Raw genomic sequence first — 12,613 nt, 5'->3', positions numbered from 1 at the left:
TTCATATCATAATGCTTCTTTAGACCTGTCTAAAATAAATATTTGATTTATTGTGAAGGTGTAGGCTATATTACATGGATTTATTAGGACTTTTTAAAATGTAGATGTTCCAAAGGTCTGCATCAGTGGCTTGTAGGCTGTGTGTGGAAGCCATGAGATGCTAAATGTGTTTATGTTAATTAACGGTAAATTACCATGATACCAACAGTTATTTTTTTCACCGGCTGACCAAATGTTGTGACTTCCACGGCCCTATATATTACCAAAAGTATGTGGACACCTGCTCGTCGAACATCTCATTCCAAAATCATGGGCATTCATATGGAGTTGGTCCCCCCTTTGCTGCTATAACAGCCTCCACTCTTCTGGGAAGGCTTTCCACTAGATGTTGGAACATTGCTGCTATAACAGCCTCCACTCTTCTGGGAAGGCTTTCCACTAGATGTTGGAACATTGCTGCTATAACAGCCTCCACTCTTCTGGGAAGGCTTTCCACTAGATGTTGGTACATTGCTGCTATAACAGCCTCCACTCTTCTGGGAAGGCTTTCCACTAGATGTTGGAACATTGCTGCTATAACAGCCTCCACTCTTCTGGGAAGGCTTTCCACTAGATGTTGGAACATTGCTGCTATAACAGCCTCCACTCTTCTGGGAAGGCTTTCCACTAGATGTTGGTACATTGCTGCTATAACAGCCTCCACTCTTCTGGGAAGGCTTTCCACTAGATGTTGGAACATTGCTGCTATAACAGCCTCCACTCTTCTGGGAAGGCTTTCCACTAGATGTTGGAACATTGCTGCTATAACAGCCTCCACTCTTCTGGGAAGGCTTTCCACTAGATGTTGGAACATTGTTGCGGGGACTTGCTTCCATTCAACCACGAGCATTAGTGAGGTGGGGCACTGATGTTGGGCGATTAGGCCTGGCTCGCAGTTGGTGTTCCAATTCATCCCAAAGGTGCTGATGGGGTTGAGGTCAGGGCTCTGTGCAGGAAAGTCAAGTTCTTCCACACCGATCTCGACAAACCATTTTTGTATGGACCTCGCTTTGTGCACAGGGGCATTGTCATGCTGAAACAGGAAAGGGCCTTCCCCGAACTGTTGCCACAAAGTTGGAAGCACAGAATCATCTAGAATGTCATTGAATGCTGTAGCGTTAAGATTTCTCTTCACTGGAACTAAGGGGCCTGAACCATGAAAAACAGCCCCAGACCATTATTCCTCCTCCACCAAACTTTACAGTTGGCACTCTGCATTGGGGCAGGTAGCGTTCTCCTGGCATCTGCCAAACCCAGATTAGTCCGTTTGACTGCCAGAGGGTGAAACGTGATTCATCACTCCAGAGAACGAGTTTCCACTGCTCGAGAGTCCAATGGCGGCAAGCTTTTTTTTCACCACTTCAGCCGATGCTTGGCATTGCGCATTAAGCTGGTTCAGCCTGCTGTTAAACTGTTCAGCCTGCTGTTAAGCTGGTTCAGCCTGCTGTTAAGCTGGTTCAGCCTGCTGTTAAACTGGTTCAGCCTGCTGTTAAGCTGTTCAGCCTGCTGTTAAGCTGGTTCAGCCTGCTGTTAAACTGGTTCAGCCTGCTGTTAAACTGGTTCAGCCTGCTGTTAAACTGGTTCAGCCTGCTGTTAAACTGGTTCAGCCTGCTGTTAAACTGGTTCAGCCTGCTGTTAAACTGGTTCAGCCTGCTGTTAAACTGGTTCAGCCTGCTGTTAAACTGTTCAGCCTGCTGTTAAACTGGTTCAGCCTGCTGTTAAACTGGTTCAGCCTGCTGTTAAACTGGTTTCAGCCTGCTGTTAAACTGGTTCAGCCTGCTGTTCTAATACTTTATACGTTTTTATACACTTGTTCTCTCTGTATCAGCATTAACAACCTCCCCCCTGCCCCTTGCAGAGCGGACTGGCCGCGGGACCAGTGTGCTCCTACTTACTTCCCTAAATTCAGGAACGGGTGGGAGCCCCCAGCTGAGCTGTTCAGGACCTCCCCGTGGGAGACAGAGGGATCAGGGGAACCTCCCAGGTCCCCCATATCCAACCTTCTGTCCCCCTACAAGTCAGACGAGGTGTGTACACACACACACACACACACACACACACACACACACACACACACACACACACACACACACACACACACACACACACACACACACACACACACGTTTTATACTCATACAGTTTTAGACTGCTGTCCATTTGAGTCATTCTAGTAGACTTCTCCCAGCCACCCAGACTTCTCCCAGCCACCCAGACTTCTCCCAGCCACCCAGACTTCTCCCAGCCACCCAGACTTCTCCCAGCCACCCAGACTTCTCCCAGCCACCCAGACTTCTCCCAGCCACCCAGACTTCTCCCAGCCATCCAGACTTCTCCCAGCCATCCAGACTTCTCCCAGCCACCCAGACTTCTCCCAGCCATCCAGACTTCTCCCAGCCACCCAGACTTCTCCCAGCCATCCAGACTTCTCCCAGCCACCCAGACTTCTCCCAGCCACCCAGACTTCTCCCAGCCACCCAGACTTCTCCCAGCCACCCAGACTTCTCCCAGCCACCCAGACTTCTCCCAGCCACCCAGACTTCTCCCAGCCATCCAGACTTCTCCCAGCCACCCAGACTTCTCCCAGCCACCCAGACTTCTCCCAGCCATCCAGACTTCTCCCAGCCACCCAGACTTCTCCCAGCCATCCAGACTTCTCCCAGCCACCCAGACTTCTCCCAGCCATCCAGACTTCTCCCAGCCATCCAGACTTCTCCCAGCCACCCAGACTTCTCCCAGCCACCCAGACTTCTCCCAGCCACCCAGACTTCTCCCAGCCATCCAGACTTCTCCCAGCCACCCAGACTTCTCCCAGCCACCCAGACTTCTCCCAGCCATCCAGACTTCTCCCAGCCATCCAGACTTCTCCCAGCCATCCAGACTTCTCCCAGCCATCCAGACTTCTCCCAGCCATCCAGACTTCTCCCAGCCACCCAGACTTCTCCCAGCCACCCAGACTTCTCCCAGCCACCCAGACTTCTCCCAGCCACCCAGACTTCTCCCAGCCATCCAGACTTCTCCCAGCCATCCAGACTTCTCCCAGCCATCCAGACTTCTCCCAGCCATCCAGACTTCTCCCAGCCATCCAGACTTCTCCCAGCCATCCAGACTTCTCCCAGCCATCCAGACTTCTCCCAGCCATCCAGACTTCTCCCAGCCATCCAGACTTCTCCCAGCCACCCAGACTTCTCCCAGCCATCCAGACTTCTCCCAGCCACCCAGACTTCTCCCAGCCACCCAGACTTCTCCCAGCCACCCAGACTTCTCCCAGCCACCCAGACTTCTCCCAGCCACCCAGACTTCTCCCAGCCACCCAGACTTCTCCCAGCCATCCAGACTTCTCCCAGCCACCCAGACTTCTCCCAGCCATCCAGACTTCTCCCAGCCACCCAGACTTCTCCCAGCCACCCAGACTTCTCCCAGCCACCCAGACTTCTCCCAGCCATCCAGACTTCTCCCAGCCACCCAGACTTCTCCCAGCCACCCAGACTTCTCCCAGCCACCCAGACTTCTCCCAGCCACCCAGACTTCTCCCAGCCACCCAGACTTCTCCCAGCCATCCAGACTTCTCCCAGCCACCCAGACTTCTCCCAGCCACCCAGACTTCTCCCAGCCACCCAGACTTCTCCCAGCCACCCAGACTTCTCCCAGCCACCCAGACTTCTCCCAGCCACCCAGACTTCTCCCAGCCACCCAGACTTCTCCCAGCCACCCAGACTTCTCCCAGCCACCCAGACTTCTCCCAGCCACCCAGACTTCTCCCAGCCACCCAGACTTCTCCCAGCCACCCAGACTTCTCCCAGCCACCCAGACTTCTCCCAGCCACCCAGACTTCTCCCAGCCACCCAGACTTCTCCCAGCCACCCAGACTTCTCCCAGCCACCCAGACTTCTCCCAGCCACCCAGACTTCTCCCAGCCACCCAGACTTCTCCCAGCCACCCAGACTTCTCCCAGCCACCCAGACTTCTCCCAGCCACCCAGACTTCTCCCAGCCATCCAGACTTCTCCCAGCCATCCAGACTTCTCCCAGCCACCCAGACTTCTCCCAGCCATCCAGACTTCTCCCAGCCATCCAGACTTCTCCCAGCCATCCAGACTTCTCCCAGCCATCCAGACTTCTCCCAGCCACCCAGACTTCTCCCAGCCACCCAGACTTCTCCCAGCCATCCAGACTTCTCCCAGCCACCCAGACTTCTCCCAGCCACCCAGACTTCTCCCAGCCATCCAGACTTCTCCCAGCCACCCAGACTTCTCCCAGCCACCCAGACTTCTCCCAGCCATCCAGACTTCTCCCAGCCACCCAGACTTCTCCCAGCCACCCAGACTTCTCCCAGCCACCCAGACTTCTCCCAGCCATCCAGACTTCTCCCAGCCACCCAGACTTCTCCCAGCCACCCAGACTTCTCCCAGCCATCCAGACTTCTCCCAGCCACCCAGACTTCTCCCAGCCATCCAGACTTCTCCCAGCCACCCAGACTTCTCCCAGCCATCCAGACTTCTCCCAGCCACCCAGACTTCTCCCAGCCATCCAGACTTCTCCCAGCCACCCAGACTTCTCCCAGCCACCCAGACTTCTCCCAGCCATCCAGACTTCTCCCAGCCACCCAGACTTCTCCCAGCCACCCAGACTTCTCCCAGCCACCCAGACTTCTCCCAGCCATCCAGACTTCTCCCAGCCATCCAGACTTCTCCCAGCCACCCAGACTTCTCCCAGCCACCCAGACTTCTCCCAGCCATCCAGACTTCTCCCAGCCATCCAGACTTCTCCCAGCCACCCACTGTTAGTTCTTCATTTGTTTGTTTACATTTCTTCAGTGATGCAGGTTTGAAAAACGTTGAGTTATTTACTAGTCAGACACATACTAGTCCAGAACATCATTTTTTATTTAATTATTTTATTTAACTAGGACAGTCAATTAAGAACAAATTCTTATTTACAATGACGGCCTACCCCGGCCAAACTCTCCCCTAACCTGGACGACGCTGGTCAAATTGTGCGCCGCCCTATAACATTTTCTCTCTCTCTCTCTTTCAGATTTTTGGAACCCACTCTTTAAACTCATCGAATGGGTAAATGGATTATATTTCCCAGATTACTACTACGACTGTGATTCTAAATTACATGCTGCTACTACCATTACTGAACAAAAAATGTTTCTCAAAGTGTTATTTCTTGAGCTGCTATAAAACGTATATGGTGTTAAGGTGTTAATACAGACCATGTAACAGACGTGTAGCTAAATCTGGGCCAGTATTTGTTGTGAATGATCCATGAGAAATAACGTGTACATTCTTCTCCTGTCCCAGGTCCAACAATGGGCTGACCTCCTCGTCCCGTAAATATGCCAAGATCCGCTACCACTTTGTGGCCCGCAATGCCAACGAACTGTCAGTGCTGCAGGACGAGGTGCTAGAGGTAAGACAGTATATAGTCTGGTGCTGATAGTATATAGTCTGGTGCTGATAGTATGACAGTATATAGTCTGGTGCTGACAGTATATAGTCTGGTGCTGATAGTATATAGTCTGGTGCTGATAGTATATAGTCTGGTGCTGACAGTATATAGTCTGGTGCTGACAGTATATAGTCTGGTGCTGACAGTATATAGTCTGGTGCTGACAGTATATAGTCTGGTGCTGACAGTATATAGTCTGGTGCTGATAGTATATAGTCTGGTGCTGACAGTATATAGTCTGGTGCTGACAGTATATAGTCTGGTGCTGACAGTATATAGTCTGGTGCTGACAGTATATAGTCTGGTGCTGATAGTATATAGTCTGGTGCTGACAGTATATAGTCTGGTGCTGACAGTATATAGTCTGGTGCTGATAGTATATAGTCTGGTGCTGATAGTATGACAGTATATAGTCTGGTGCTGACAGTATATAGTCTGGTGCTGACAGTATATAGTCTGGTGCTGATAGTATATAGTCTGGTGCTGATAGTATATAGTCTGGTGCTGACAGTATGACGAGAAATTGGCAAGAAACTGAAGATCTCGTACAACGCTGTGTACTACTCCCTTCACAGAACAGCACAAACTGGTTCTAACCAGAATAGAAAGAGGAGTGGGAGGCCCCGGTGCACAACTGAGCAAGAGGACAAGTACATTAGAGAGTCTAGTTTGAGAAACAGACGCCTCACAAGTCCTCAACTGGCAGCTTCATTAAATAGTACCCGCAAAACACCAGTCTCAACGTCAACAGTGAAGAGGCGACTCCGGGATGCTGGCCTTCTAGGCAGAGTTGCAAAGAAAAAGCCTCATCTCTTTCCAGTGTCTGTGTTCTTATGCCCGTCTTAATATTTTATTTTTATTGGCCAGTCTGAAAAATGGCTTTTTCTTTGCAACTAGTTAGGATGACATGGAGTGAGAGTTAGGATGACATGGAGTGAGAGTTAGGATGAGACATGGAGTGAGATTTAGGATGACATGGAGTGAGAGTTAGGATGACATGGAGTGAGAGTTAGGATGACATGGAGTGAGAGTTAGGATGAGACATGGAGTGAGAGTTAGGATGACATGGAGTGAGAGTTAGGATGACATGGAGTGAGAGTTAGGATGACATGGAGTGAGTTATGCCATGGTCCTTACTGCGGAGTGACATGCAGAGTGACGTAGAGCTATTAAATCCTGGGTTGTGAGTTCGAGTCATGCTTGGGCCACCCATATGAAACCGTAAGTTTCAGATTTAAAAACAACAACATGCCTAATGGTTTATTATTATTATTATTATTATTATTACTATTATTATTATTATTATTATTATTTACGTCATTGCAGCCCTGCAGGTGATAGAGGACGATAAACAGTGGAGTCAATACAAGTAAACAAGGGTTAAAGGTCATGGTTATTATATTATGTCATTGTGGCCCTGCAGGTGATAGAGGACGATAAACAGTGGTAGTATATAGTCTGGTGCTGATTGTCATTGTGGCCCTGCAGGTGATAGAGGACGATAAACAGTGGTAGTATATAGTCTGGTGCTGATTGTCATTGTGACCCTGCAGGTGATAGAGGACGATAAACAGTGGTAGTATATAGTCTGGTGCTGATTGTCATTGTGACCCTGCAGGTGATAGAGGACGATAAACAGTGGTAGTATATAGTCTGGTGCTGATTGTCATTGTGACCCTGCAGGTGATAGAGGACGATAAACAGTGGTAGTATATAGTCTGGTGCTGATTGTCATTGTGACCCTGCAGGTGATAGAGGACGATAAACAGTGGTAGTATATAGTCTGGTGCTGATTGTCATTGTGGCCCTGCAGGTGATAGAGGACGATAAACAGTGGTAGTATATAGTCTGGTGCTGATTGTCATTGTGGCCCTGCAGGTGATAGAGGACGATAAACAGTGGTAGTATATAGTCTGGTGCTGATTGTCATTGTGACCCTGCAGGTGATAGAGGACGATAAACAGTGGTAGTATATAGTCTGGTGCTGATTGTCATTGTGACCCTGCAGGTGGTAGAGGACGATAAACAGTGGTAGTATATAGTCTGGTGCTGATTGTCATTGTGGCCCTGCAGGTGATAGAGGACGATAAACAGTGGTAGTATATAGTCTGGTGCTGATTGTCATTGTGACCCTGCAGGTGATAGAGGACGATAAACAGTGGTAGTATATAGTCTGGTGCTGATTGTCATTGTGACCCTGCAGGTGATAGAGGACGATAAACAGTGGTAGTATATAGTCTGGTGCTGATTGTCATTGTGACCCTGCAGGTGATAGAGGACGATAAACAGTGGTAGTATATAGTCTGGTGCTGATTGTCATTGTGACCCTGCAGGTGATAGAGGACGATAAACAGTGGTAGTATATAGTCTGGTGCTGATTGTCATTGTGGCCCTGCAGGTGATAGAGGACGATAAACAGTGGTAGTATATAGTCTGGTGCTGATTGTCATTGTGGCCCTGCAGGTGATAGAGGACGATAAACAGTGGTAGTATATAGTCTGGTGCTGATTGTCATTGTGGCCCTGCAGGTGATAGAGGACGATAAACAGTGGTAGTATATAGTCTGGTGCTGATTGTCATTGTGGCCCTGCAGGTGATAGAGGACGATAAACAGTGGTAGTATATAGTCTGGTGCTGATTGTCATTGTGACCCTGCAGGTGATAGAGGACGATAAACAGTGGTAGTATATAGTCTGGTGCTGATTGTCATTGTGACCCTGCAGGTGATAGAGGACGATAAACAGTGGTAGTATATAGTCTGGTGCTGATTGTCATTGTGGCCCTGCAGGTGATAGAGGACGATAAACAGTGGTAGTATATAGTCTGGTGCTGATTGTCATTGTGGCCCTGCAGGTGATAGAGGACGATAAACAGTGGTAGTATATAGTCTGGTGCTGATTGTCATTGTGACCCTGCAGGTGATAGAGGACGATAAACAGTGGTAGTATATAGTCTGGTGCTGATTGTCATTGTGGCCCTGCAGGTGATAGAGGACGATAAACAGTGGTAGTATATAGTCTGGTGCTGATTGTCATTGTGGCCCTGCAGGTGATAGAGGACGATAAACAGTGGTAGTATATAGTCTGGTGCTGATTGTCATTGTGGCCCTGCAGGTGATAGAGGACGATAAACAGTGGTAGTATATAGTCTGGTGCTGATTGTCATTGTGACCCTGCAGGTGATAGAGGACGATAAACAGTGGTAGTATATAGTCTGGTGCTGATTGTCATTGTGACCCTGCAGGTGATAGAGGACGATAAACAGTGGTAGTATATAGTCTGGTGCTGATTGTCATTGTGGCCCTGCAGGTGATAGAGGACGATAAACAGTGGTAGTATATAGTCTGGTGCTGATTGTCATTGTGGCCCTGCAGGTGATAGAGGACGATAAACAGTGGTAGTATATAGTCTGGTGCTGATTGTCATTGTGGCCCTGCAGGTGATAGAGGACGATAAACAGTGGTAGTATATAGTCTGGTGCTGATTGTCATTGTGCCCTGCAGGTGATAGAGGACGATAAACAGTGGTAGTATATAGTCTGGTGCTGATTGTCATTGTGACCCTGCAGGTGATAGAGGACGATAAACAGTGGTAGTATATAGTCTGGTGCTGATTGTCATTGTGACCCTGCAGGTGATAGAGGACGATAAACAGTGGTAGTATATAGTCTGGTGCTGATTGTCATTGTGGCCCTGCAGGTGATAGAGGACGATAAACAGTGGTAGTATATAGTCTGGTGCTGATTGTCATTGTGGCCCTGCAGGTGATAGAGGACGATAAACAGTGGTAGTATATAGTCTGGTGCTGATTGTCATTGTGGCCCTGCAGGTGATAGAGGACGATAAACAGTGGTAGTATATAGTCTGGTGCTGATTGTCATTGTGGCCCTGCAGGTGATAGAGGACGATAAACAGTGGTAGTATATAGTCTGGTGCTGATTGTCATTGTGACCCTGCAGGTGATAGAGGACGATAAACAGTGGTAGTATATAGTCTGGTGCTGATTGTCATTGTGACCCTGCAGGTGATAGAGGACGATAAACAGTGGTAGTATATAGTCTGGTGCTGATTGTCATTGTGACCCTGCAGGTGATAGAGGACGATAAACAGTGGTAGTATATAGTCTGGTGCTGATTGTCATTGTGGCCCTGCAGGTGATAGAGGACGATAAACAGTGGTAGTATATAGTCTGGTGCTGATTGTCATTGTGGCCCTGCAGGTGATAGAGGACGATAAACAGTGGTAGTATATAGTCTGGTGCTGATTGTCATTGTGACCCTGCAGGTGATAGAGGACGATAAACAGTGGTAGTATATAGTCTGGTGCTGATTGTCATTGTGACCCTGCAGGTGGTAGAGGACGATAAACAGTGGTAGTATATAGTCTGGTGCTGATTGTCATTGTGGCCCTGCAGGTGATAGAGGACGATAAACAGTGGTAGTATATAGTCTGGTGCTGATTGTCATTGTGACCCTGCAGGTGATAGAGGACGATAAACAGTGGTAGTATATAGTCTGGTGCTGATTGTCATTGTGACCCTGCAGGTGATAGAGGACGATAAACAGTGGTAGTATATAGTCTGGTGCTGATTGTCATTGTGACCCTGCAGGTGATAGAGGACGATAAACAGTGGTAGTATATAGTCTGGTGCTGATTGTCATTGTGACCCTGCAGGTGATAGAGGACGATAAACAGTGGTAGTATATAGTCTGGTGCTGATTGTCATTGTGGCCCTGCAGGTGATAGAGGACGATAAACAGTGGTAGTATATAGTCTGGTGCTGATTGTCATTGTGACCCTGCAGGTGGTAGAGGACGATAAACAGTGGTAGTATATAGTCTGGTGCTGATTGTCATTGCGGCCCTGCAGGTGATAGAGGACGATAAACAGTGGTAGTATATAGTCTGGTGCTGATTGTCATTGCGGCCCTGCAGGTGATAGAGGACGATAAACAGTGGTAGTATATAGTCTGGTGCTGATTGTCATTGTGGCCCTGCAGGTGATAGAGGACGATAAACAGTGGTAGTATATAGTCTGGTGCTGATTGTCATTGTGACCCTGCAGGTGATAGAGGACGATAAACAGTGGTAGTATATAGTCTGGTGCTGATTGTCATTGCGGCCCTGCAGGTGATAGAGGACGATAAACAGTGGTAGTATATAGTCTGGTGCTGATTGTCATTGCGGCCCTGCAGGTGATAGAGGACGATAAACAGTGGTAGTATATAGTCTGGTGCTGATTGTCATTGTGGCCCTGCAGGTGATAGAGGACGATAAACAGTGGTAGTATATAGTCTGGTGCTGATTGTCATTGTGACCCTGCAGGTGATAGAGGACGATAAACAGTGGTAGTATATAGTCTGGTGCTGATTGTCATTGTGACCCTGCAGGTGATAGAGGACGATAAACAGTGGTAGTATATAGTCTGGTGCTGATTGTCATTGTGGCCCTGCAGGTGATAGAGGACGATAAACAGTGGTAGTATATAGTCTGGTGCTGATTGTCATTGTGGCCCTGCAGGTGATAGAGGACGATAAACAGTGGTAGTATATAGTCTGGTGCTGATTGTCATTGTGACCCTGCAGGTGGTAGAGGACGATAAACAGTGGTAGTATATAGTCTGGTGCTGATTGTCATTGTGACCCTGCAGGTGATAGAGGACGATAAACAGTGGTAGTATATAGTCTGGTGCTGATTGTCATTGTGACCCTGCAGGTGATAGAGGACGATAAACAGTGGTAGTATATAGTCTGGTGCTGATTGTCATTGTGACCCTGCAGGTGATAGAGGACGATAAACAGTGGTAGTATATAGTCTGGTGCTGATTGTCATTGTGGCCCTGCAGGTGATAGAGGACGATAAACAGTGGTAGTATATAGTCTGGTGCTGATTGTCATTGTGGCCCTGCAGGTGATAGAGGACGATAAACAGTGGTAGTATATAGTCTGGTGCTGATTGTCATTGTGGCCCTGCAGGTGATAGAGGACGATAAACAGTGGTAGTATATAGTCTGGTGCTGATTGTCATTGTGACCCTGCAGGTGATAGAGGACGATAAACAGTGGTAGTATATAGTCTGGTGCTGATTGTCATTGTGGCCCTGCAGGTGATAGAGGACGATAAACAGTGGTAGTATATAGTCTGGTGCTGATTGTCATTGTGGCCCTGCAGGTGATAGAGGACGATAAACAGTGGTAGTATATAGTCTGGTGCTGATTGTCATTGTGACCCTGCAGGTGATAGAGGACGATAAACAGTGGTAGTATATAGTCTGGTGCTGATTGTCATTGTGGCCCTGCAGGTGGTAGAGGACGATAAACAGTGGTAGTATATAGTCTGGTGCTGATTGTCATTGTGGCCCTGCAGGTGATAGAGGACGATAAACAGTGGTAGTATATAGTCTGGTGCTGATTGTCATTGTGGCCCTGCAGGTGATAGAGGACGATAAACAGTGGTAGTATATAGTCTGGTGCTGATTGTCATTGTGGCCCTGCAGGTGATAGAGGACGATAAACAGTGGTAGTATATAGTCTGGTGCTGATTGTCATTGTGACCATGCAGGTGATAGAGGACGATAAACAGTGGTAGTATATAGTCTGGTGCTGATTGTCATTGTGGCCCTGCAGGTGATAGAGGACGATAAACAGTGGTAGTATATAGTCTGGTGCTGATTGTCATTGTGGCCCTGCAGGTGATAGAGGACGATAAACAGTGGTAGTATATAGTCTGGTGCTGATTGTCATTGTGACCCTGCAGGTGATAGAGGACGATAAACAGTGGTAGTATATAGTCTGGTGCTGATTGTCATTGTGACCCTGCAGGTGATAGAGGACGATAAACAGTGGTAGTATATAGTCTGGTGCTGATTGTCATTGTGGCCCTGCAGGTGGTAGAGGACGATAAACAGTGGTAGTATATAGTCTGGTGCTGATTGTCATTGTGACCCTGCAGGTGATAGAGGACGATAAACAGTGGTAGTATATAGTCTGGTGCTGATTGTCATTGTGACCCTGCAGGTGATAGAGGACGATAAACAGTGGTAGTATATAGTCTGGTGCTGATTGTCATTGTGACCCTGCAGGTGATAGAGGACGATAAACAGTGGTAGTATATAGTCTGGTG

The 12,613-nt window shown here is 48.4% G+C and overlaps 1 protein-coding gene across 4 annotated transcripts in view; it reads left to right on the top strand.

Annotated features, from left to right (window-relative positions):
• The window catches only part of eps8l2 (EPS8 signaling adaptor L2), a 173,573-nt gene that overhangs the window by 84,831 nt on the left and 76,129 nt on the right, over positions 1-12,613 (top strand). For all 4 annotated transcript variants that reach the window (XM_045688582.2, XM_082957476.1, XM_045688583.2 and 1 more), the window contains 3 exons: positions 1,898-2,066; positions 5,076-5,110; positions 5,348-5,456. In XM_045688582.2, coding sequence (XP_045544538.2) covers positions 1,898-2,066; positions 5,076-5,110; positions 5,348-5,456 — 313 coding nt within the window. The remainder of the gene's footprint in view (positions 1-1,897; positions 2,067-5,075; positions 5,111-5,347; positions 5,457-12,613) is intronic.

Source organism: Salmo salar, chromosome 10, assembly GCF_965601325.2.
Source record: "Salmo salar chromosome 10, fSalSal1, whole genome shotgun sequence".
NCBI lineage: Eukaryota > Metazoa > Chordata > Actinopteri > Salmoniformes > Salmonidae > Salmo > Salmo salar.
The sequence above is the reverse complement of the archived record's forward strand: the minus strand, read 5'-3'. Positions and strand labels throughout refer to the sequence as shown.